The sequence below is a fragment of the Muscardinus avellanarius genome (genome assembly GCF_963383645.1).
Source record: "Muscardinus avellanarius genome assembly, chromosome: 20".
Taxonomy (NCBI): Eukaryota; Metazoa; Chordata; class Mammalia; order Rodentia; family Gliridae; genus Muscardinus; species Muscardinus avellanarius.
The window spans coordinates 24,579,268-24,606,193 of NC_137806.1; the positions used below are offsets into that span (position 1 = coordinate 24,579,268).

The 26,926-nt window shown below is 43.1% G+C and overlaps 1 protein-coding gene across 1 annotated transcript in view; it reads left to right on the top strand.

The window, feature by feature from the left end:
* Positions 1-208: 208 nt before the first annotated feature.
* Positions 209-26,926, top strand: part of SFMBT2 (Scm like with four mbt domains 2) — a gene marked incomplete at both ends in the record, with an annotated part of 206,960 nt that continues 180,242 nt past the window's right edge. The window contains 3 exons of the mRNA XM_080717257.1: positions 209-308; positions 8,469-8,563; positions 11,109-11,349. Coding sequence (XP_080573383.1) covers positions 209-308; positions 8,469-8,563; positions 11,109-11,349 — 436 coding nt within the window. The remainder of the gene's footprint in view (positions 309-8,468; positions 8,564-11,108; positions 11,350-26,926) is intronic.

Consider the following 26,926-nt stretch of genomic DNA (forward strand, 5'->3'; position numbering starts at 1 on the left):
GCATTGCATTCTACATGTTATTATCAGTTGGTCGCAACTCTGCCAGGATGATATTACGATTGAAGTTCTTGGAAGTAAGTTAATATAATAATATAAAATATAATGACTATAAATTGCCTCTTGACTTTTTTTTTTTTTTTTTTTGGTCCCTTTTAGATAATTCTTCCTGCAGGATGAAATAAGGAGAGAGGATACTTCCTGGTCAAACATGGAGAGCAGTTTGCCAGCTTCCAAGATGCAGGAGCCCTCGTCCTCATCCCTGGAGGAGCGCGCCGGCTCGGCTAACGGTAGCGCTGACCTTGACTCAGGTGGGCCTGACTCACTCTGGCCTGCTGGCTTTATGATGGATTGACCAATGTCTTCCTGAAATGTCCAGAAAATGGGGGGGGGGTGATATTTCTAGACCTTGCCTACTACCTATTCTTGGGATCGATCTGTTTTTCTTTCTTTCCTTTTTAATCCTGGGGATTGAACCCCAAAACATTTTATCTTCAAGTTACACCCCCAGCTGTCTCTATTCTTTGTTTTGAAACAGGGTCTTGCTAGGTTGATGAGAGTCTCAGTATTGCTGCTGAGGCTGCCCTCGAACCTGTGTCCTTCTGTCTTAGCCTCCTAAGTATTAAGATTATTAGCAATCGCCACCATGCCTAGTTTTGTTCCTGAGATTTTCTGTCCTGTTTCAAAGGATATAGCATCTTATAGATAACTCTAGTCATGGAATGGCCTGTAGTATATCATCCACACACATCAGGATTCCCAAGGATATAGCTACATATATGCAAACTATTCTAGACAGTACAAGCTAAGTTATAGTGAAGTGATCCGTCACTTGTAAATCTTAGTGGTTAAAGTGAGTAATCTATCTTTCTTTCTTTCTTTCTTTCTTTCTTTCTTTCTTTCTTTCTTTCTTTCCTTCTTCTTTCTTTCTTTCTTTCTTTCTTTCTTTCTTTCTTTCTTTCTTTCTTTCTCTTCCTCTTTCTTTCGCTTTCGCTTTCTCTTTCTCTTTCTGCAGTATTGGGGATGGAACCCAGGGCATTCTACCTCTGAGCTATACCCCCAGACCTATTTTTAAAATTATTTATTTTGAAACAGGGTCTCACTCAGTTGCAGAAGGCCTCACTAAGTAGCTAAGGCTGTCCTTGAACTGCGATCCTCCTGTCTCAGCCTTCCAAGTGCTGGGATCACAGGCATGCATCACCATGCCCGGCTAGCCAGGCTTTCAAAATCATCATACTATCTCTGAAAAATCCACCTGCTCACTGGACACCATGCTACAGGGCTGCGCCTCAGTATGGTGCCCAGGTTGGTCATGAGAGCAAATCAGGGCTGGAGGTGTTGAACCATCGGCTCATTGCACTACCTTAGGAGGGACAAGTGCCATTTTTACTCAGAACCTGTTGACTGGAACTTGGTTATATATTCTTCGTGCTGCAAGGCAGGCTGGGAAGTAGAATTCTCTCCCATGTGCCACAGAGAGACAGAAGGACCGGATCTGCCCAAACTTTGGGTGCTAGTGACCTGAGATGCTCTCTAAAAATGTCGAAAAGTTTCAGAAAAGTGGATGATGTGAAAAAAATTTAAGGCCACGTGATTTTGTGGTATTACTCCCTTCAAGAGGATCTGATAAAACAAATCAAAAACCAAACACACAAAAGCCCTTGATTAGATTTTAATAATGAATGAATTCATAAATGTGTCTTTTCCTAAATATTTATATAACAAAGAGTTTATTTAGATAAACTACTTTTTTTTTAAAAAAAGGATTGCATTATTTATACAGAACAGCAAATTAAATAAGGACAACTTAGCTCTCTGATTCACACACGGTTTGCATTGCTGAATTCATGTAAAAAGCAGCACTCATTAGCTCAGCGGAAGATTCATCCAGTCCCTAAAGAAGTTACCAAGTTTATCTTCATGGTTTGATCAGACGGGCCAATGGCAGAATTACAGATTGCTTAATATCACTGAATTTACTAAGTTTTTAAAATTGTGTCTTTGTCTTAAAAAAAAAAATCTGGAAGCCCCGGAAATAACTGAATGCATTAATAGGATGAAAGATACTAGCTGTCATTTCAGAATTGATTCAGTTGGCTCCCTTTCAGGTCCTCTACAAAGAAAGTCTGAGTAAAAAAAAAATTCTTTCGCAGATAGAGGCGAATGATTCATGGTTCCCCAGCGAAAATCTGGAGATTGTCTTCTGAGAAGACATTGTGCCATAGGCTGAAGGTTCATCGTAGCGATTCTGCTTTTGTTTAAGTCCAGTTATGCCTTTTGTAGTCTTATGCTTGCTGAGTGAGGTTCTCCAGCTTTTGCCGTAATTTTTGTAGCAAATCACCCGCGCACATCAGCGTCTATTACGGTGTCATTTTCAGCTTAAGTGTGTTTGGAAAACTTCTTAAAAGCCAACGATGTATTGGCTTTTCATTTTCCTGCAGCTGCAGTATATCTATCCAGCTTAAGTAGATGCTGAAACTCATTAATGATAATCTTCTGTCAGGAAATTATTCACCCTGACATTTCCTTGAACATGGTTTGGTGCGCCGGAAGTCTGGGAGTGAGGATGGAATCATTGGCGGGGAGGAGGATTCCATGCTAAACAATCATACCTACTTACTTCCTGACTTCTTGTATGGTAGATGGCCTAAATCATACAAGATGTTCAGATCTTTAACAGAAACAGCATTTGTAAATAACTTTAAATTATCTTTACATACTACAGACAGTGGCCCAGGTTCCTCCCCTTCCCCATATGGCGGACCCGTCTCTTCCATTTGGGATTCCACGTGTACTTGTTTAGTAAGGAAACTTTCAGATGATGCTATAGGTTTTTTTCCCCTCCTTGGTACTGGAGATCGAATCCAGGGACATTCTGCTTCCAGCCTAAATCCCCACCCCTTTTTGTTTTGAAACAGGGTCTTATTAAGTCTCCCTAGGGTGCTGACTTTGCCCCTGAATCTACAACCCTCCTGTCTCAGCCTCCTCACTACTGGGATTGCAGGCATGTGCCACCTTGCCCAGCAATGCTATCAATTTCAAGCGGGGTCAGGGTCTAAAACTGTGGAGAGGGCAAAGGCTGAATTCAATCTAGAAAGCCAAGTCTAGTTTTGAGCATTTAAATTTCTAGTTTGGTGGTACTGCGGGTGGAACCCAGGGGCTTTCTACCTCCGGGCTATACTCCCAGACCTATTTTCTATTTTATTTGGAAACAGGGTCTCACTGAGTTGCTGAGAGCCTCACTAAGTAGCTGAGTCTGGCTTCGAACCTGTGCGATCCTCCTGTCTCAGCCTCCCAAGCCCTGGGATTATAAGCGTGCGTCACCACGCCGGGCTCTATTCTTTATTTTTAAACAGGGTCTTTCTAGTGAGGCGGAAGGCTTCACTAAGTAGCTGAGGCTGGCTGTGAACAGGGACAGGAGACAAGTTCAGGGAAGGATCTGGGTTGTACCTTGTCCCACAGGTGTTGGGAGGTCGGGATTCCCACTGATTTAGCTCAGCACGGGACCCCCAGAGTTTCAGAGCACCAGCTCCAGAGCTTCGGGGCACCTGAGATTAAATCGTGATGCCAACACACCACCCAAGTGGCTTCGCCTTCTTGTCCAGTTTCCTCATTTATAAAATATAAAATATAAAAGCAGCCACTGCAGGCTGGGTGTAGTGGTGATTCTGCAATCCCCGTACTTGGGAGGGTGAGATAGGAGGATCGCAGGTTCAAGGTCAGCCTCAGCAGTATAGGAGACTTTGAGCAACTTGGTGAGATCCTGTTTCAAAATGAAAAATAAAACAGGGCTGGGGTGTGGCTCAGAGATAGGATACCCCTGGGTTCAATCCCCAGTGCTCCAGACAGACACACACAGACTTACACACACATGTAACAATAATGATGATGATGGTGATGATGGTAAAGTAGCCATGTCACAGGATGTTAAAGGATTGATCTAACATGTGTAAAGGACTCAAAATTTTGAGTGCCTGCACGCAGTTAAAACTCATGCTCCTACAGCTAACCTCTCTCATTCACAAGTCAATTTAGAACTCACTGAAGAATATCGAATGTGCTTTCTCTTGGACGTCCAGTCCATAAATCTCATCTGAGATTTTTTTTCTCCCCAGGAGAAGACGATCAACACTGAAACTCTTTCCAACATGTTTCAGGGGGTCTCAGAACCACACATCACCACCAGTGATTCTAGAACTGAAAACATTTCATGTACTAACAGTTAGAAAATAGAATAAATGGGGCTAGGGGTATAGCTCAGTGTGGTACATTATTTGCCTAGTATGCCAGGGTTCGATTCCCAGCGCTGCAAGAAATAAACAACTTGTAGAATCAAACTTGACTCTGTTGTTAATAGTTTAAATGCTTGCCAGGCGTGGTGCATGCTTGTAATCTCAGTACTTGGGAGGCTGAAACAGGAGAATCACAGCTTCGCATCCAGCCTCAGCTACTTAGTGAGGCCCTCCACAAGTTAGTCTCTGTTTCAAAATAAAGAATAATAAAAAAAAGGGTGGGGTATAACCTGGAGGTAGAATGCTCCTGGATTCAATCCTCAGTTACAAAAAATAAAATAAAACATATGCTTGTAATCCCAGTACTTGGGAAGCTAAGAGAGGAGGATCACACAGGTTCGAAGCCAGCCTCAGCTACTGAATGAGGCTCTCAGCAACTTAGAGACCCTGTTTCCAAATAAAATATAAAATAGGTCTAGGAGTATAGCCCGGAGGTTCCATCCCCAGTACCACCAAAAAAAAAAAAAAAAAAAAAAAAAAAAGAATAAAAAATAGGGCTGGGGGTATAGGTATATGCTTGCAATCCTAGTGCTTGGAAAACTGAGACAGGAGGATCATAGGTTCAACACCAGCCTCAGCAACATTGTGAGACCTGTTTCCAAATAAAAAATAAAATAGGGCTGGGGATGTAGCTCAGAAGTAGAATGCCCTGGGGTTCAATTCCCATGCGTGCGCACACATATGCACATGAATGCAAAAGCTAACCTGGTTGGCCAGGCGTGGTGGCACAGGCTTGTAATCCCCGTGCTTGGGAGGCTGAGACAGGAGGATCGCACGGGTTCGAAGCCAGCCTCAGCAACTTAGTGAGGCTCTCAGCAACTTAGTGAGACCCTGTTTCCAAATAAAATATTAAAAAAAAAAGGTCTGGGAGTATAGCCTGGAGGTAGAAAGCCTCTGGGTTCCACCCCCAGTACCACCAAAAAAAAAAAAAAAAAAAAAAGCTAACCTGGTTGTCTCGGGGTGCTTTTCTCTATTGCTGGGTTCTCCTCACCCCGCATCCCGGGTACATTGATTCTTTGCGGTGATGATCCTTCTGTGGGAAAACTTCAGCTAAAAACACATACACTCTGTGCCCCACTGGCAGTTTCATTTTTCAAAATTTTAATTTTATCTTCTGGCTTCTTTTCCTAAGGAAAGTTCAAATCCTAGTTGAGAATCAGTAACCGACACTCCTGTCCTGTAAGTGCTTCAGGCACAAAATGAAAATTCCTCTTCCTAGCCGGGCGTGGTGGTGCATGCCTGGGATCCCAGTGCTTGGGAGGCTGAGACAGGAGGATCACAGGTTCGAGGACAGCTGCAGCATCTTAGCGAGTACCTCAGCCACTTAGCGAGATCCTGTTTCAAAATAAAATGATAAAGTGGGACTGGGAGTGTTGATCAGAGATGGAACGCCCCTGGGGTCAATCTTCAGTACCACCACTACCAAAAGAAAATTCTCTTTATCCTAAGAACACTGAACCTGTTACTGGAATAACAGGGAGAAGAAAGACCTCAGGCACCTTGGGCCTCCCTTGTGGACAGGTGGACAGGTGGACAGCGTCATCCCAGGGGCATGAGGAACAGAGTGTTCCAGAAACCCCACCCCGCCCCGCTGGGGCTCCAGGCATCTTCAGTGTGATTAAAAGCGAGCAGAACAATATGCCGACATGGTAATAAATAGATCTCCACATTGATGACGTCTGCAGGTACCGTGTTGCTGAGACATCTAGACCCCGCCAGGTTCTGAGCAGAAAGAACTGTGCTGGAAATATTTGCTTGAGTCTTTTCCCCACTTTATCAGGGGATTAGATGAACTGGGGCCCAGGCCCTTCTCTTTGGAAAGAAAAGGTGTCTCTCTCTCTATATATATAGTACTGGGGATGGAACCCAAGGGCATTCTACCTCCAAGCTACACCCCTAGCCCTATCTTTTATTCTTTACTTTGAAACAGGGTCTCACTGAGTTGCAGAGGGCCTCACTAAGTAGCCGAGGCTGCCCTCGAACCGAGATCCTCCTATCTCAGCCTCCTGAATGCTGGGATTACAAGCCTGAGCCACCATGCCTGGAAGGAGTCATTATTATTAGAAAGACTTAGGACTTAGACTTTTTGCTGAGAAGATGTAGTTCTGTGTGACTGGACGGTATTGCCCCTTCCCATCCCAGTTTTCGTCTAGTTCTCGTTTGAATAGTCCCTGCTTCTCATGGGGAAGATGATTTTTCTTTTCTTTTTCTTCCCTTCCCCTAGAAAAATTATGGCTGTTGGGCTAATCTGGATAGTAATGAGGACCTTCATGTTCCGAAGAAGGTCCCTGGCTGCAGGGGAACCTCGTGTTGTGACCTCAGGTCTAGGGTGGACAGGCAGCCTCTGTTCTTATTTTCAACTAAAATTGCTCCATTTTCTACCCCCTTAATAGTATAAACTATCAGTATTTAAAGTGAGAAAGATTTGCTGGGCGTCGTGGCTGTAATACTTGGGAGATGGAGAATGGAGGATGGCAGGTTCAAGGCCAGCCTTGGCAATTGGGTGAGACCGTCAGCAACTTGGAGAAACCCTGTTTCAAAATAAAAAATAAAAAGGAATGGGGGCTGTAGTTCCTGAGTTCAATCCTTAGTACCCCCCACCTCGTCCCTAAAAGTAAGAAAGATTTAATGTCTTTTTCATGTCTATTTCCACATTAATTTTTTTTGACCATAAGAAGGTCCTTGGTAAGATTTTTTTTTAATTCACAATCTATTAATTCTCAGTTCTCTTATTGGGTAGTGGTTATGGGTTTTAATGTTCAGCATTGCAAAAGTCAGCTTCATTTCAGGTTATAAAATTGTACAAACCCGCTGGGCGTGGTGGCGCACGCTTGTAATCCCCGTGCTTGGGAGGTAGAGACAGGAGGATCATGCAGGTTCGAAGCCAGCCTCGCTGGCTTAAGAGACCCTGTTTCCAAATAAATAAAAAATATAAAATAAGTCTGTGCGTGTAGCCCAGAGGTAGAAGGGCTTCCAGGAACCCCAGTACCACCAAAAAAAAAAATTTTTTTTTACAAACCCCAAGATTTTATTACTTAAGAAAAAGATGTATGGGCTGTTGGTGGATTGCTTTTTCCACTCTAACGTCTGTCTTCCAGCTTCTCATAAGCTATCCCTTTTATGTTTATTACGGAATATTCTGGTCCCATGCAAAGTTTTCTGTTTTCTAATACGGGGTCGTCACTAATGAAACGCCTGTTCTCTTTTTAAATTGTGAAACTTTCTTAATGGCTTTTCATAGTCCATGCTCATGACATCAGGGCGGGGGGAGCTCTCCCACCGGCTCATTTACGGTGGAGGGAGATTGTCAGAGTTTCCTTGAGAAAATGTTTATGGGTTTAAGAGGTTTATGAATCAGCTGTAAATATTTGCTCGGGGTTTATGAGCCCTCTCCTCATAAACATCGCGTGTTTATCTGCTGCTCATTGAAATGTCTTTAGAGAACCAGCCGCTTGGGGTGCGCAGGCCCGACCAAGGGTTGAGCGTGATGGAATTTAAAAGGTCGTGTTATGAGTGACCCTGAATTTTATATATGACTTTATGGTTGAAACAGCATGGTTAAAGTCACCAGTGCTAGGCATGAAGTTTTTATTTTTCAATCCTATTCTAGGCTTGACTTTTGGGGTGCTTTATAAAGTGTTTCCTTTGGGCCAGCAGAGAGTGGCAGAGCTTGCTGGTTTTCTGACTCCACCAGGCAGGCACTCTGGGGGCCGTTTGTCTGTCTGTCTGACCTCTCCATCAACTCAATTGAATTCCTGAGTGAGGTCCCAAAATACATTATAAAACCAGCTGGTTGTAATGGGGGAGGGACCGGAAATGTAGTTTGTAATGAATTAAAATTTGGTAAAAGCAGACTGGGCCTGGTGGTGCAAGCCTCTGTAACCACAGGACTCGGGAGGCTGAGACAGGAATACGACAGATTCACGGACAGCCTCAGCAACGTAGTGAGACTCTCAACCTCGTGAGCTAGGTTTCAAAAACAAACAATGATACTATAAAAGGGCTGGAGGTATAGTGCAGAGATAGAATATTCCTGGATTCAATTCTCAGTATCACCAAAAAAAAAAAAAAAAAAAAAAAAAAGAAGCAGCAGCAGATATATTTGGTAAAGTCCTAGCAGCACAGGTTATTCTTTACCCTAGATAAGACTGACATTCTGCTTTTATTTCTTTCCAGGAGAAGAAAGTTCAAGCATAGAGGACATCGATTTTAACTGGGGAGAGTATTTGGAAGAGACCGGTGCTAGGGCGGCTCCTCACACATCCTTCAAACATGTACGTCAAAAGCTCGTTTTCTATGACTTGTGGGTGAAGCCCAAGAACCAATTGGAAGAAAGGAAAGGAAAGGGAAGAGGACATTCACTCACAATTTCTTTTTTATTTCTTTTTTTTGTGTGGTATCGGAGATTGAACCCAGGCGCATTCTACCTCCAAGCCACACCCCCAGCTCTAGTTTATTTTTCTTTTGAAACAGGATCTCACTAAGTTGATGAGAGTCTCACTACTTGTTGAGGCTGTTCTCGAACCTGTGGTCCTCCTGTCTCAGCCTCCCAGTACTGGGATCCCAGGTGTGCATCACCATGCCTGGCTTGAGCCGCAATTTCTTAGGAACAGGAGGGGTTGTGGAAGTTGGTTTGGTTCTTATAGCTACAGATAAATTGGACCGCAGGTGAGGCTGATTCCATTATACACAGAGTTAGCTGCTCAGGCAAGATGATGTTCTCGGAAAGACTCCTCCTAGGTGTAGTAGCTGGATGTTTTTATCATGAACTGATGTTTTGATTTTGAAGGGACGCAGGAAAGTTTGAGTCATTTGTGGGCAGGTGAATCAGAAGAGAGGAATGACCATACATATACTCTGAAAGCATTTAGATCTTAAAAAAAACATCATTCTGATCAATGGTATTTTTTTTGAGTGATGCAAACAGCATGCTCAGCAGAGGACAAGTCACAGAAAAATAAAAATAAAAATTGAGTTCCTATCAGATTTTTGCTTAGGTGCGAGATAACTGTGACGATATCATTAGCAAAGACAGGGGAAATATTCCAAGACCCATGCTCTTAGGCCCGAAGATTGCTTTAGTGAATGAAAACTTAACTCTGAGAAATAACTCGCTCACCTTACCTCCTGCCAAGAGGCTATCCAGAGCAAAGGTCTAGGCTGAGTTTCATAAGCAAATTAAGATAATTAAAAAACTTTTTTTTTAGTACCAGGGATTGAACTCAGGGGCATTCTACCTCTGAGTTATACCCCAAGCTCTATTTTCTTTTTTTATTTTCACACAGGGTCTTGCTAAGTTGCTGAGGGCCTTGCTAAACTGCTGAGGCTGGCCACGAACCTGCAATCCTTCTGCCTCATCCTCTCAAGTACTGGGTTTACAGGTGTATGACACCGTCCATTTCACTCACAGAGGAGTGTCCTGAAGGCTGGTGTCTGTCCTTCAGGAAGTCGACTTCCCCCGACCACTACTAAAAGAAAAGTACTATTGGATGAATAATATAAGATTCCACTGTCTCTTTTAAGTACGCGCTGCTTATGGACGGAATGACCAATATGTCAGCTTTGGAATGCTGACACCCAGCAGGCTGGATGGCTCTTTTTTGTGGGGGAGAAGGGAGGGTTGTAAATGTCAATATAGTATAACCCTTAATTAAAAAAAAAAGAAAGGAAAACAGTAAATCCGTTTTCTATGTTGGCATTTTTTGTGTGCAGTAGCCACTATCACGTGGAATTACTGGGTACTTGATAAGTCTGTTGCCCAAATTGAGGTATGTTCTGTGTGTAGGACACAATACCAAGTTTGGGAGGGTTCATTCAAAAAGAAGAATGTCTCATTTTTATTTTTATATTAGTTATTATTAGTTGTATATTAAAATGATAATGTGTTGGGTATAGTGGATAAAATAAAATATCATTGAAATTAATTTTTCTTTTTTTTAATGTGGCACCTAGAAAATTTAGCATTATACTTGTGGCAAGCATTAGGCATTTTATTTCTTTATCTTTTTTTTTTCCTTTTTGTGGTACTGGGGATTGAACTGAGGCATTTTATCTCTGAGCTACATCCCCAGTCCTACTTTTTTTTTTAAATTTTGAAACAGGGTCTCACTAAGTTGCTAAAGGGACTTGGTACATTGCTGAGAATGGTCTTTAACCTGTGATTCTCCCGTCTCAGCCTCCTAAGAACTGGTATTTACAGGGTGTACCACCACACTTGGCTCATTTTATTTAATTTTGCAATACTATGGATGGAACCCAGGGGCTTTCTACCACTAAGCTACACCCCCAGCCCTATTTTTAATCTTTATTTTGAAACAGGGTCTCACTGAGTTGCAAAGGGCCTCAGTAAATAGCTGAGTCTGTCCACAAACCGTGATCCTTCTGTCTCAGCCTCCCAGATGCTGGGATTAAAAGTGTGTACCACCACACCTGGCCATTTTATTTCTTATAGACAAATGCATGCCTGTTTTAGAGCATTAATACTACCTTAAAGTCCTCTATTTTATTTTATCTCATTTTTGGGGGGTACTGGGGATTGAACCCAGGGGAGTTCTACTGCTGACTTATACCTCTGCCTTACTTTATTTTTCTGAAACAGGGCTTCACTAAGTGGCTGAGGGCCTCCCTAAGTGGTTGAGGCTGTCTTTGAATCTACAATCCTCTTTTCTCAGCCTCCCAAGTACTGGGATTACCGGCATGCTCTACCACGCCCAGCTGTGGTCTCTTTTAAAGTAGCCCTTGAAATCTTTTAGAGGTATGTATCTGATGTAATAGTGGGTTTTCCTTCTATTTTTTTTCCCCTCTCTTTGATTCCTTAAGGTTGAAATCAGCATTCAGAGCAACTTCCAGCCGGGAATGAAGTTGGAGGTGGCCAATAAGAACAACCCGGACACGTACTGGGTGGCCACGATCATCACCACCTGCGGCCAGCTGCTCCTTCTGCGCTACTGCGGTTACGGGGAGGACCGCAGGGCCGACTTCTGGTGCGACGTGGTCATAGCGGACCTGCACCCCGTGGGGTGGTGCACACAGAACAACAAGGTGTTGATGCCCCCGGATGGTGAGCCCACACATTGAAGGTTTCGGTTTACAGGTGATCGCTTTTCAGGATGCCTGCAGCCACTGTGGGGCAAAGAGAATTTTGTAAATATTCCTGAATGGAGCGCTTCTGGCTCTTTAAAAGTTGCTACCTGGCCTTCCTTAGCTGGAGGGCAGTTGGGCCTGGGGAAGCGGGTATGTTTGACAGGTCAGAGCTGGTCCTGATGGTGAGCCAGGTGTGCCCTTTGGGAGGTGAAGGTCTTAGAACTTAATCCTCAGATTGCTTTTGGAAGGTAGAGCAGGAAGGCTAAAGGATGCTGGGATTGAGGTCTTCCCGGGTGATTGGCTGTGTTGCTTTTCTTTCGTTTCTGAGAGTTGATAGGTTGAACAGGACTGTAGAGCCTTCTCTCATTTTTAATCTGTTTTGCTGTGGGGAGACTGAGGTTGAGAAGCATTTCAAACACTAAACAGATGAGGACAAATGCCGTCACTCAAGAGAATGGTCAAGCCAGGCGTGGTGGTGCACGCCTGTGATCCCAGCATTCAGGAGGCTGAGACAGGAGGATCTGGGTTCGCAGCCAGCCTCAACTACTTAGTGAGACCCTGTTTCAAAATAAAGAATAAAAAATAAGGCTGGGGGTGTAGCTCGGAGGTAGGATGCCCCCCTGGGTTCTATCCCTAGTACCGCAAAAATAAAAGAATGGTCAGAGCTCAGAGAGGAAAAATCAGTTCAGTTGTTACAGATCTGCGCTTCTCTGCTGGGGCGTTTCAGCCCCCAGGGGCATCTGGCAACGGCTGGAAATGTGCTTGGTGCGTCCCTGGAGGGAGGGACCTGCTACGGACCGACACCTAGACAGGTAAGACCAGAGAGGCAGCTGAACCTCCTGTAGCGCTCAGGGTGGCTCTGCCCCTAAGAAGCGGCCCCGCTGGCTGTAGTGCTGAGGCTGAATATCTTGCTGAGAAAGAATGGCCGCATGTTACAAAGACATTCAAGAAACTCGTCTGCTCTCGTAAGTGGGATTGCTGGGTTCAGCCACAAATCGGACTCTCAGTGCTGTCGTAGGTGGTCCTGGCAGCCGTGGTTCTTGAAGCCCTTTCATTCTCCCTCTCTCCAGGTGTGTCGTGTCCTTTTTGTACCCACTGCCTGTTTTTTATTTTTGCTTTATTTTTTGAAATGACATGTAATGGGTTTAGAGGTAGCCATGGTATTAGCAGTGGCCATAGCCTTGCAAAACATTGGAATTTTATCTTCTTTTTTTTGGGGGGGGGTCGTAATCCATTGCTTTTCTGATTGGGAAGAATGATCTGGTTTTGTTTTTCTTACTACTTTTGTTATGCATAATTGATATCCTGTTAGGGAGGGAAAGTATGGTGTCATGCTTGGGGAATGCTTCTCGCAATTAGCCCCGGCCCCAAATGGTCATAAATGACATTACTTTAGATCTGGCTTTGAATTCAAACTGACGTTGAGGTGAGAAGATCCAATGACTTATTTTCCTTTTTTTTTTTTTTTTTTTTTTGGTGATGTGCTGGGGATGGAACCCAGGGGCCTTCTACTTCTGAGTAAACCCCCCCAGCCCTATTTTTAACATTTATTTATTTATGAATGATACTGGGGATGGAATCCAGGAGCACACTACCTCTGAGCTACACCTCCAGCCCTATTTTTTATTCTTTATTTTGAAACAGGGTCTCACCGAGTTGCAAAGGGCCTCACTAAGTAGCTGAGGCGGTCCGCAAACCGCAATCCCTCTGTCTCAGCCTCCCGAATGCTGGGATTACAAACGTGTGCCACCACGCCTGGATTCTATTTATTTAATTATTTAACTTTTCTATGATTTAGTCATAGATTGAGGATTTAATCTTTCCATTATTTCTGATCGGCCATAGAATAAATCAGTCCTGTTGATGAGTTGTACCGATGTGGTCCTGGGAAGCTATCCAGTGTCTTTAGAGAATTAGAGACCAATCCTCTTCTCCCAGCTCTGCATAGAGATGCTAGGTAGATTTGCCCTCATGCACTCAGGGATGACACACAGATGTGGGTTCATTCTGGTGTGGTGTAGACATACTTGGGGCAGCCAAAGAAGGAGAGTCTAGAGGAGGACCTTGGAGAGGGGACTGAAGGTCAGGCTGGACCCCTGGCTGCAGCCCTGCTGTGTCCTGTTTTTGTTGCTGAGACTTTTATCACCTTATTCCTGACTCTGAAAGTCTGGAACTTGAGTACCAAGTGCCCTTGGGAAGGATGTAAGATGGTTGTACTTTATAATAGCCGCTCTAAAGACTAGTTTTAGAGAGACATTCCATGGTATTGAATGTTAAGTCTCTAAGAGCTCATGGGCTCATTTGATGAAAATTCATGCTGTTGCTGGAGAGAAGAGGCATAGTTTATTCATCAGCTATTCTCTCTCCCATGGAAGAAAAATGTCACAGGAGCCACGGTCTTAGAAACACCATCAGATGTGTTTCCTATGGACTGTGCTGTTAGCCAAGACACAGGTGTCTGTCAAATGACAGGATCAGAATGAAAAAATGGGAAAAATTCTGTGAATTGGAAAACTTTTAATGTGACTGAAAGATTTGATGTCAGGTCAAACAATAACAAGTTATGTTAACTTGATTCCTTCAGTGGTGTGTGTGTGTGTGTGTGTGTGTGTGTGTGTGTGTGTGTTTAAGAACTTAAAAAATATTTACTAGGTAATCAATATGAGTTGGAAATCTTTTAGTACAGAGAACAAAGTCAGGAAATAGCAGGTTCATGGGGCAAGAGGTTTTATTGATTGCTGGAGGACAGAATAATTATTGCTTTGTAACCAGAGACGGCAGCCATTCTAGAGGGAATAGGGGCATCTATTTTTGAGCAGCAACTTTTGTTTGCGTGGACTTTCTTGGGGAGCTAATAACATTGTAAATCCTGTACCTAGCCCATCTTTGTTGTGGTTCAACTTGAAAGGAATCGCAGAATACTAACGCGTTATAGCCATCCAGGGCACTAATGTTTCTGTTTGGGAGGCTCTGTGGTGATAGAAAGATTTCCTAAGAATCCTAGGAGTCAAAGTGGCTTAAAGGAGGGGTACTGTGTTTGGACCAGAGTTCTGAAGTGTTATCTTGCCTCTGCCATTAACTGAGCTCCATGCGTGAGTCCCCTCTCCTCGTGCTGTTATCTTTTGGCTTCTTTTATTGGGATGGGGTCTTGCTATGTGGTCCCGATGGTCTCTCCGTGCCTGCCCTCATCTTTGAAAGGAGGGACTTTAGTATACATTATCTCCGAAGAGCTTTTCAGTCTGAAGTTCATTCCTTGGTTTGTGATCTTTGGTAGGAAAGGAAGGAAGATAGGAAGTCTGGGTATAAATCTTCCTATTTTATACACGAAGAACGAGGCTTGCTTGAGAATTAGGGTTCGTGCACGTCTAGCCTCGGTGTCTGTCCAAGAAAGAGAAATGAAGTGTCTTCTCTGTTCCTGTTGGAGATGATGAAATTTTAATGGAAGTTGGGTAGCAAATTATTGTGATTGCTTGGGCAGAATTTCTCTCAATAAAGAAAAGAGAGACTCTGGATTTTTGTTAGGACCCAGAGAACTAAGAATTTTCAGTGTTGGCCCGGTGGCCAGTGGAAGCTGAGGGGCGGTCACTGTGGGTGGCAGCCTGGGCGTGATGGGGATGCTGTCCACTCTGCCCCATGACAGAAGGGACCAGATATCTTTCCTTGTCAGCCTGAGGTTGCAAACTTGTGATCTCTATTTTTCTGCTTTGTGGCACTGGTATCAAACCCAGGGCATTCTACCTCTGAGCTACACCCCCAGCCCTATTATTTATTTATTTATTTATTTATTTATTTATTTATTTATTTATTTATTGTGGTACTGGGGTTCCTGGAAACCCTTCTACCTTTGGGCTACACTCCCAGACCTATTTTATACTTTTTACTTGGAAACAGGGTCTCTTAAGCCAGCGAGGCTGGCTTTGAACCTGCGCAATCCTCCTGTCTCCGCCTCCCAAGCGTGGGGACCCAGCCCTATTATTTTAATTTTTATTTTGAAACAGGGTCTCACAGAGTTTCAGAGGACTTTGCTAAGTTTCCGGGGCTCGCCTCAAACCTGTGATCCTCCTGTCTCTGCCTCTGAAGTCCGAGAATTACAGGCATCTGCTACCGTACCTACCTCAGACTCCTGACCCTTAAGGATGTATTGGGATTTTCCAAAGTGGGCTTCTATCTTCTGTAGTCACTACTTTGAGAGAGAGAAAATGCTTTTTATTAGTTTAGGTGATAATTTTACAAGGCACATAGAACCCTTAACAGTTTCATTTTTTTCCTGCCTTGCTATTTTAAATGGATTTAATCTTTGAATTAATGTGAGCTGTCGTTATGATGCAAAATGTTATGAGGAAGGAAAAATATCGCGGCAGCAGACCCAGTATATGTCATTATGACGTGCCTCCCTTCGGCAGGCAGGGAAATCCATTAATAAGGACATACTTGGAGCGTCCAGGGCTCAGCGGCCAATTGGCCGTTCAGAGAGCAGTATTTCTGCTTGGGGGCTAATCGGCACCAATCTTTCATATTAAAAGTATTAAGAAAAATACTACATTAAAACATCACTAAGTGTAGCAGGGGATTACGGCGCTTATTAGCGGAGCAAAATGTAAAACATTTAGGCTTAGTAAATCAATACAGCTTGATTTTTTCATAAAGCACATGAAAGGGTTTCAAAGGATAGCTGCCAAATAATTATTGTTTTTGGTGCTAATGTACAGAGATAATTTAATCCAGTGGCTGTTATTTATTGGAAGTAGCAACATTACCCTTTAACGTCAGGAGTGGGGAGCTCTGGAGTTTAGCAGGTGACTACCAAGTTCCTGAAAGGATGCTCCTATGGACACGGCAGGTAAGTACCTGCAGAGATTAATATGCAGATAACCTCCTCCACCCGAGGCTTATAAATGGGAAGTATTTATGTGAGCTTTCTACTGTTGCGATAAAAGCGTTGGCATTACAGTGCCTTAGGAATCATGCCACTAATTTTTATTTTCACCAATATTAAAATTCCTGTAATTTGCATTGCAAACGCTGCAGTCTTGCCAGAATGACTCTGTTTACCATTCAAAGTTGAATCACAATTGCTGGAGTTAGTTAATATATAACTTATTTGAATAAAGGAATGTTTATTCATGAAGTGTTAGGAGAACTTGTGAAGATGGCCTTATGTTATGTGGGGAGAGCCTGCCAAATTCTACAGCCTGGTCCCAGGACTGGCTTGGGGAATTGTGGTTTTTCCTGTGGTTGATTGTAAAAAAAAGATGTTGGTGAGTGGTACATGGGCCTATAAAATCATCAGATACCAGGACTTATTCCCCAGTCGTTATTGAACCATGGCCATTGAGAAGTAGGGTGTGTGTGTGTGTGTGTGTGTGTGTGTGTTTTGCTGGGATTGAATTTAGGATCATTCTAACATCAGAGGTGTGAACTACACCCCTGGCCCTATTTTATTTTTTATATGAAACAAGATCTCACTAAGTTGCCGAGGCCCTCACGAAGTTGCTGAGGCTGGCTTCAAACTTGAGATCTTCCTGTCTCAGCCTCCCAAGTATTGGGATAACAGGTGTGTGCCACCGTGCCAAGCTGGGAAGTAGTATTTGAACGTGCTTCGTGAGACTGTAGATTTTTAAAAGGTGTATTTTATTATTTATATGACTACTTTTACTTGTCGTAATATGAGTGAGACTTACACAATCACATTCTTGTCTTTGGAGGTCTTGAATTGTAACTGGAATTCTATTTGTTTATTCAAAGGAAAATTGAGTATATATGCTAAGAACTGGCCTGTAATCCCAGTACTTGGTAGGCTGAGACAGGAAAATCTCAGGTTCTAGGCCAGACTCAGCAATTTAGCGAGGCTCTTGGCAACTTAGTGAGATCCTGTTTTTTTTTTTTGGTGGTACTGGGTTCCTGGAAACCCTTCTACCTCCGGGCTACACTCCCAGACCTATTTTTTATATTTTTATTTGGAAACAGGGCCTCCTAAGCCAGCAAGGCTGGCTTCAAACCTGCGCTATCCTCCTGTCTCTGCCTCCCAAGCGCAGGGATTACAAGCGTGCGCCACCATGCCCGGTGAGATCCTGTTTTAAAGTAAAAAATAAAATAGGGTTGGAGGTGTAGCTCAAGAGGCAGAACATTGCGAGGGCCAATCTCCAGGACCACAAAATAAGACACAAACAGTTTCTCTTGCCACAGAATATTTTTATTGGGTCCCTACTATATCGTCGTATGCAATCCTGCCCCTGGACAATCTCGCAATGTGCTTGGTGGTATGACATTCTTATTTTACATTTGAAGAAAATGTGTTTGCTGCCAGCTCAGGCAACTTGCAGTAGATTTTTAGCTAAGCATGTTTCTTTCCAGTTCTGAAATCAATGTTTTAAAAATAGCAGTTGGGAAAGGAGGCACTGTCAATATTTGTGTATTGATTAAATGATAGCACTAAGATTTTAGGTCGGGACGGTCAGACTTACACTATTAGGCACATGTCACCAAATAAAGTTGTAGAATTGGCTTCTTATGATTTTTAGGAATAGGGTAGAAAGCTGCTCACCCAGAATGTTTTCCATTTTGTCTTTTTTTTTTTTGGCGGCAAATAAATGGAAGAGAGCTGTGGTCTGGAACTTCTCTGCAGCACGGTAATCATGAAATTATGTAAAGTTATGTAAATCGTATCAGATGCTATTTGGGTTTTCCTCTGCCGCGGGAAAACTGTAAGCACAAAGCGGTGACGAGAAGATTTTCCTTTTTAGTGTTAGTCAGAAATGAATTTATTTTTCTCCCATTTCTCAATCCAGCAACATGTGTAATTTAAATCACACACGAGTTAGATTCTGTGTGGACTATGAGGTGTGTGTTCCCTTGACCTCTTACCTACCCTGTTCCTTCTTTTTTTTTTTTTTTGTTTTTTTGTTTTTGCGATGCTGGGATTGAATTCAGGGTCACCCTACCTCTGAATTACACACCAAGCCCAGTTTTTTGCTTTTGTGTTTTTATTTGGAAACAGGGTCTCACTAAGTTGCTGAGGCTGGCCTAGAACCTGAGATTCTCATGTCTCGGCCTCCCAAGTACAGGAGCTACAGGTGTGTGCTACCGTGCCTGGCTCCCCAGTTCATTTTTTATTTTCATAGTACTGGGGATGGAACCCAGGGGCATTCTACCTCTGAGCAAAACCCCCCAGCCCTATTTTATTATTTTGATTTTGAAACAGGGTCTCACTGAGTTGCTGAGAGTCTAAGTTGCCAAGGCTGGCCAAGAACCTGTGATCCTCCTGTCTCAGCCTCCCAGGCACAGGGATTGCAGGTGTGTGTCACCAGGCCGGCTCCCAGTCCTCCTTAACTCTGATTTCCTTAACTGTCAGATTCCCGGTCTCATCGGGCACCATTAGGTTCTCCTTTCCCTGCTGAGGGGTCCTGGCCCTGGCCTGCTTAGACGACACTGGTCTCCTATTCATGAAAGGCAAGTCCCCATCTGGTCCCAGTTCTTGCGCCGGGTGGACTCTTTGAATATCTTGAATGACCCTGGTGTGCTCTCCGCGGGGAAGTCTCCAGGTACCTTGGAACAGGCAAATTCTCTTAAGCACAGTTGGCCTCTCGGACATCGGCTGCTCCTTCTTGACCTTGTCTCATCCTCCGTCTCCATTTCCCTGTCCTGATCCGAGAGCTGGCTCAGTATCATGCTGCTGACCTCCCTCTAGTCTGATGGACCCGTGAGCCCCTGTGACATTCCTTCTCTGGCCTTGTGAACACATCAGACTCTCCAGCAGCGCTTCTGTGTAATGTCCGTCATGGTTCCCGGGCCATGCCTCCTCTCCAAGGCTTGCTCAGTTTCATTGAATTCCATTCCGGCCTCGTGCCTACTCCGGGGCCTTCCCTCTGGCTTCAGTCTTTCAGTTCTGCAGGTTCTCAGGGAGCACCTGCCTTTTCTACTCTGCCTCTTAGGGCATGATAAGTTTGCATGTAGATGATCTTCTGAGCCTACAATCTTTTTTTTTTTTTTTTTTTCTGTGGTACTGGGGTGGAACCCAGGGGCTTTTCTACCTCCAGGCTACACTCCCAGACCTATCTTATATTTTATTTGTAAGCAGGGTCTCACTAAGTTGCTGAGAGCCTCACTAAGTAGCTGAGGCTGGCTTTGAACCTGTGAGATCCTCCTGTCTCAGCCTCCCAAGGGCTGGGATTACAAACGTGAGCCACCACGCCCAGCATCCTACAGTCCTTTTAAAGCTTGGTGGGTGTGACTTTCAAAGTCCTGGGGGCTAAGGTGGTAAGACTGAGAGGTGAGTTTCATCCTGCTTTTGAGTTCTCCAGAGAAACAGAATGGAGAGGATGCTACATATAACTAAAGAGACTTAGTTTAAGGAATTGGCTCCTGGGATTGAGTAGTTGTGGCAGGTCTGAAATCTGGTGGAGAAGATCACTAGGCAGGAGGATTGCAGTGTGAACCCAAAGGCCGCAGAAGCAGGGCTGCACACAAGCACTGTGTCTGTCTCTGGGGGTTCCCTCTTGCTGGGGAACGTCAGCCTTTTATTTTCGCCAGGCCTTTAACTGAGTCCTGAGGCCCACCCATGTGAGGAAGGACAGCCTGCTTTATTCGAAGTCTGCTGATTCAAATGTTTATCTTGTCCAATAGTGCCGTCACAGACACTTTCAGAATAACATCTGAGCAATACCAGCTGGGGCTGGTGGTGCAAGCCTGCAATCCTAGTACTTGGGAGGCTGAGACAAGAGGATAGCAGGCTCAAGGCCAGCCTCAGCAACTTAGTGAGGCCCTCGGTAACTTGGTGAGACCCTGTTTCAAAATAAAATAAATAAATAAATTTGGGCTGGGGTGTAGCTCAGAGGTAGAATGCCTCTGGGTTCAAGCCACAGTACCAGGCACACACACACACACACACACACACACACACACACACACTCCTGGCTCCGGTGACATATAGGCTTACCATCATAGGTATGGATACAGGGTTATGGAGAGTCAGCAGGAATGTTTTGACATACCTGATATCACATGTATATTTTGAATCAATATTCATTTGATATTTCAGAGTATAGAGTTTCCTACCAGAAAGTTCTACTCTGGCATGGTGGGGCACGCTTGTAATCCCAGCATTTGGGAGGCTAAGACAGGATGATCACGGCTTGCAAACAGCCACAGCTACTTCATGAGGCCCTTTGCAACTCAGTGAGACCCTGTTTTAAAATAAACAATAAAAAATGGGGCTGGGGGTATAGCTCGGAGGTAGAATGCTCCTGGGTTCCATCCCCAGTACTGCAAAAACAAACAAACAAAAAAACAAAAGAAAAGAAGAAGAAGAAGAAGAAGAAGGAGGAGGAGGAGGAGGAGGAGGAGGAGGAGGAGGAGGAGGAGGAAAGTTCTACTAGACACTTGAGAAGTTGTATAATAAAAATACAGGAGGTTATCTTAGAATTCTCTGAAAGCAGACATGGCCAGGGGATGGGTCAGAGTCTCTCTTAGGAATGAGAGGCAGGGCTTTAACTTGCAGGCGCTATCTGCAGGTTCCCCTGGAACCATCATGATGTACCTGAAGGGTTGGCGGGTACCCCGAGTTCAGTGTCGATTTCTATGGCTCCTTGCTCTTCTCGTAGAGGACATGAACTTTCGGATATGAGTTCTGTGGTCTGCATGTTAGTAGTAGCTAACATGTCTTCCTCCTAGGTCACCTTGAGCTTCTTCAAGGGCGCATTATAACAGTCATCAGGCCTTTCCTCAACTCTGAGAAGTCACAGGCATGTATTGTGGTCTCTGCTTTGCCACCACTCCTACCCCAGGGCAAGAGGGCTTCCTGTGCGGACTCCGCAGAAGGCGGCGAGTCACGGCTCCCTAAGGAACGCAGAGCTGTCTCACTCGGAGCCTGCGCTCAGGGTTGGCTCAGAGCAGCTCGTGACCGCGCGTCCTCTCTTGTGACCCGCACTGCTCAGGCTCAGGGAACACGAGTCTCTGCATCCCTCTTCCCTTGGAACAAAGGCTGCTGTGTCTGACGGCTGTCTGTTTTGGGGTGGTGGCAATGCTATTATCAGAGTTAAAAAGATAATGAATGGTTAAATTGCTCTTCCTAGACGGCACAAATAGAACAGACTTTTTTTTTTTTTATGTGTGTGTGGTATTGAGGGTGGAACCCAGGGGCTTTTCTACCTCCAGCTATACTCCCAGACCTATTTTCTATTTTATTTGGAAACAGAGTCTCACCAAGTTGCTGAGAGCCTCACTCAGTACCTGAGGCTGGCTTTGAACCTGTGCGATCCTCCTGTCTCAGCCTCCCAAGCGCGGGGATTACAAGTGTGCGCCACCACGCCTGGCTCTAGAACAGAACTTGAACAGACTAAGTATCACTTGGCAATAGTATCCAGTGTCTTTTTTATTTTTTGGTTCTATCTTGTGATTCCAGAGTATAGAATTATCACCTGGGGAATATTTGACAATATTAAACAAATTTTAATTTTGTTTTTATAATTAAAAGACAATATTTCACAGAACTAATTCATAGTATTCTCACATGTGTAAATATGCCACAGAAATGGCATGAAGTCCAATTTTCATATTTTATGTTAGTAACTCTCTGCATGTTGAAGCTAGAATTGTGGATAGATTTATTTTTATAACACATTTAGTAAGATTAGATTATGAATATGGCCAGTTAAATAATTTTATTTAATTATTTTAGAGTAAAATTATGGTAATTGCAAATCATTTATATCTCATGCATTTTAGTAGATCATTTAGAATATTGGAATAGCAGGATATTTAGAATGATAGGATACTTAGAAGATAGATTTTTTTTAAACAGATTTAAAAATTCGATGTTTCAATTTTCTTCAGTTTACATTTTCTAATGAGAAATATTAAAATGATAGAGGCAGATAATTTTTTATTTCCTAGGTGATTTCAATAATTATACATTGATATAAAATTTTTGATTTTTATTTATTTATATATATTTATTTTTTAAAAGCTTTTTATTGGTGTATTGTAGTCATACATCTTAACAGGATAGAAGGTAGTGGAGACATACATGCACACATCACCCAATTAGCCCTTCCCCAGTGCCCACTTCGTTCCCTCCCCATTCCTCCTTCCCATGCTTGCCTTAGTGATTGACTTTGCTATGTTTGCTAATGTACATCATGAGCATTAGAGAATTTCCCTCTTTCCCCTCCCATCCCCTCAGGTCGCCTTATTTGCTCCTCTGTAGAATCTCCTTCTTCATCTAGAGTTCCTCCTGTTGATTTTTAATTGGGTAATGATTTTGATGAAATGAAGGCAAGGTAAATAAATTTCATAGCTCATGCCTATAGTCCCAGTAATTTAGGAGGCTGAGACAGGAGGATTGCAAATTGCAGTCAATTTTAGCAATTTAGTGAGGCCATCCATAACTTAGTGAGATCCTGTTACAAAATGAAAAATAAAATAGGGCTGGAGGTATAGCTCAGGGGCAGAGTACTCCTGGGTTCAATCCCCAGTACCATATGGACATATATATGTTGTGAATACCCAGTACTGTATATGTATATGTATATGTATATGTATATGTATATGTATATGTATATGTATTTTTTGTGAATTATGTATGTCCTTATTCAATCCCCAGTACCATATATATGTGTGTGTGTGTATATATATTTTTTTTCTGTGTGTGTGAATTATATAAGTTTTTATTTTATTACTCATCTGAACATTGCTGGCCTGTCAACAGAACACTCAGATGCATGTCATCATAATTAAATTTAGTCATCTTTGGCATTTTGCCAACCGTATGTACCCGCTTGTTCAAGTTATTAGCAACACAACGGTCTTTAAACAGGTGGTAGGCAGGCGCAGCTGTGTGGGTGGCCCCTGCCCTGTACCTGGCTTGGGGATCTGCTCAAGGTTTTCAATCCGAATCTTTGTGACGCTGAACTCTTTCTAAGGGTTCCGTGGTCAGGGGTAGGTTAGGGAGTCACTTTCTACCTCGTGAACTTCTGTCTCCTTCATCGAGTTATTTTTCGCAAGGATCTTCCGATTTTGCTTCCTCCTGGGTTCCAGTCCTCTCCTGTTTTGAGAGAATGTCACCCTGTGCGTGGTGGTGCGATGTGAGCTCCTTTGTGTTACTGAACCTCCTTTACTGAGATGTGTCTGCCCTCCCAGCCATGGCATTAAGACATGGCAGCTTACCTTCTTGTGTTTTAATCATCACACTTTGTTAGGTTGCCGATTATTTTAATGAGGAGTAAAGATAATTTAAAATCATTTATTGGTGCGTTGTCTTTGTACATGATGGTGAGATTCATAAGGACACATTTGTATATGGACATAACATTATTTGGTCTGTTTTCTGGATCCTGCCTTTTCCTCCCCTCTTCTCTTCCTTCATCTCCTACCTCCCAATTTTCCTCTTTCTTTTTCTTCTTTCTCTCTACCTTTCGTATATGCGAGCAAACATGTGACTCTTAGTTTTCTGAGTCGTCCTTATCTCACTTAGTATGATGTTTCCCAATTCTACCCATTTTTTTGAAATTGACATAATTTAGTTCTTCTTTATGGTCGAGTAAAGCTTCATATATAAATGTATATACACATATATGTGCGTGTGTATGTTATGTTATATATATCACACGCAGACACATTTGTATGTGTATGTATATGTATCTCACGGTTTTTATCTATCCATCTGTTAATGAACACTAATGGTGGCTCCATAACTTGGCTCTTATGAACTGTACTACTATCAACATGGCCGTGCATGTATCGTTATAGTCCTTTATGACTTTAAATATTTTGGAAAAATCCTGAGGAGTGTTATAACTGTACCATAGGGTGGTTCCACTCCTAGTCTTTTGGGGAACCTCCACGATCTTCGTGGTGGTTGTACTAAATCCTACCAACAAGGTAAGAGTGTTGCTTATTCCCGTATCCTCCTCCTCATTTATTATTATTTGTTTTCTGAATGATTGGCATTCTAACTGTAGTTATACGGAATCTTAGTGTAGTCTTGACTTTTCCTCTAAGTTGTATGGCCTGTCGTCTTTAGATGATAGCACCGAGGCTGCTGACAGAGACCTCTAGAAGTCAGTCCTGGGCAGTGAGACCGCTCTTCCGGCCCTTCTGCCACGAGTCAGACCTCCTGAATCGGCAGCTCAGCTCTGCAGATCCCAGGACAGACCTTGGAAAAAGGTCACTTAACTGCTTTGCTCACACTCTGTCTTTACAATGACTAATTGACACCCGACCTCACTCTCAGGGAGTGAAAGCCTTTGATGGTAGATACAAACACTCTCAATCTTTACAGTACTGCACTGTGGGCAAGACCCACATCAGGAAATTTTTCATTTCTTTTTCTTTTTTCTTACGTAAGAGGCCCTAACAGCCCTCCCTTAGCTTGTGACAGAGGGAGCTGTGAGTAAAAGGGGAGCACAGAAAAATCGCTGGCAATGCCTATGGACATCTTAGCTGGAAACTCTCGCTCAAACCCATCTATTGCCTCATCCTGACAAAGAATTACTCTTTGTTTTTCCCTGTGATCTCAGAAAATTTTGATCATACCACCTTCAAAATAATTATATTTTGCTTTCTTTTTTTAAAGCTTTTATTGGTGCGTTGTAGTCTTATATCTTAATGGAGTACAAGATGGTGGAGGCATCCATGCACACAATACCCAATTAGCCCTTCCCCAATTCCTGCCCCCTCCATGTTTGGCTTAGTGATTGACTCTGATATGTTTGCTAATGTACATGATGAACATTAGAGAATTTCCCTCTTCCCCCTCCCATCCCCTTAGTTAAGTTGTCTTATCTGCTCATCTACAGTATCTCCTGCTTCATCTAGACTTCCTCCTATGACCCATTTTCTCCCTAGCTTTCACATATTAGGAAGAGCATCTGATTTCTTATTTTTTTGTGACTAATCTCAGCATAATGTCCTCCAGTTCCATCCATTTCCCTGAAAATGATGTAATTGAGTTTTTTTAATGGCTGAGTAAAATTCCATTGTGGCCATATCCCACAGTTTTGTAATCCATTCTTCTGTTGATGGACATCTTGGATGGTTCCATAGTTTGGCTATGGTGAATTGTGCAGCTATGAACATAGATACACATGCATTATTTTGGTAGTTTGGTTTCTATTCTTTTGGGTAGTAGATACCCAGAAGTGATATTGCTGGATCATATGGTAAGTTCATTCCCATTCTTCAGAGGATCCCCCATATAATTTTCTAAAGTGGTTGCACTAATTTGCAGTCCCACCAACAATGTATTAAAAGTTCCCACTTCTCCATTTTCTCGCCAGCATTTGTTGTTTGTGTTTTTAATGATTGCCATTGCAGTTGGAGTTAGATGAAATCTCAGGGTAGTTTTGATTTGCATCTCTCTGCTAATGATATTGAGCACTTTTTTTTTTTTTTGGTGGTCCTGGGGTTTCTGGAAGCCCTTCTACCTCTGAGCTACACTCCCAGACTTATTTTATATTATTTTTATTTGGAAACAGGGTCTCTTAGGCCAGTGCGGCTGGCTTTGAACCTGAGCGATCCTCCTGTCTCCGCCTCCCAAGCGCGGGGATTACAAGCATGCGCCACCACACCCAGCAATATATCGAGCACTGTTTCATGCACTTATTGGCCATTTGAATTTCTTCTTTCATGAAGTGTCTATTTACTTCCCTTTCCCATTTTTTTTTTGTGGGTCTGGGGATGGAACCCAGGGGCATTCTACCTCTGAGATATACCCCCAGCCCTATTTTTTATTCTATATTTTGAAGCAGAGTCTCACTACATTGCAAAGTCCTCACTAAGTAGCTGAGGCTGTCCGTGAACCAGGATCCTCCTGTCTTAGTCTCCCAAATGCTGGGATTAAAAGTGTGTGCCACCATGCCTGGCTTTCCCTTTTCCATGTTTTGATTGGGTTGTTTTCTTAGTACTGAGTTTCTTGAGTTCTCGGTAGAGTCTAGTTATTAGTCCTCTATTGAAGGAGTAGTTGGCAGAAATCTTCTCCCATTCTGTTGGCTCTCAGTTGAGGTTCTTGATAGATTCCTTTGAAGAACAGAAGCTCTTCAGTTTAATGCAGTCCCATGTATTGATCCGCCTTTTAGTTTCTCGTGCCTTTGGGTTCTTGTTGAGAAAGTTATTATCTGTGCCTATGTGCGGCAGTGTTGGACCTATGTCATCTTCAAGGAGCCTCAAGGTCTCTGTTCTAATTTCCGACTCCTTGATCTATCTTGAGTTTACTCTTGAGCAGGGTAAGAAAATGAGATTAATTTCCACTTTTCTGCATATGGCTAACCAGTTTGCCAACCCCATTTCTCAAACAGGCTGTCTTTTTTCCAGTATATGTTTTTTTTGTCCCTTTGTCAAAAATCAATTGGCTGTAAGTGTGCGGATTTGTTTCTGAGTCTTCTATTCTGCTCCATTGGTCTATGTATCTGTTTTTGTGCCATACCATGCTGTTTTCATTGCTATGGCTTTGCGGTATAGTTTAAAGCCAGGTATTGTGATTCCTCCTGCATGGTTTTTGTTGCTGAGAACTACTTTGGCTATTCTGGGTGTTTTTGTTGTTCCAAATGAATTTAAGGACT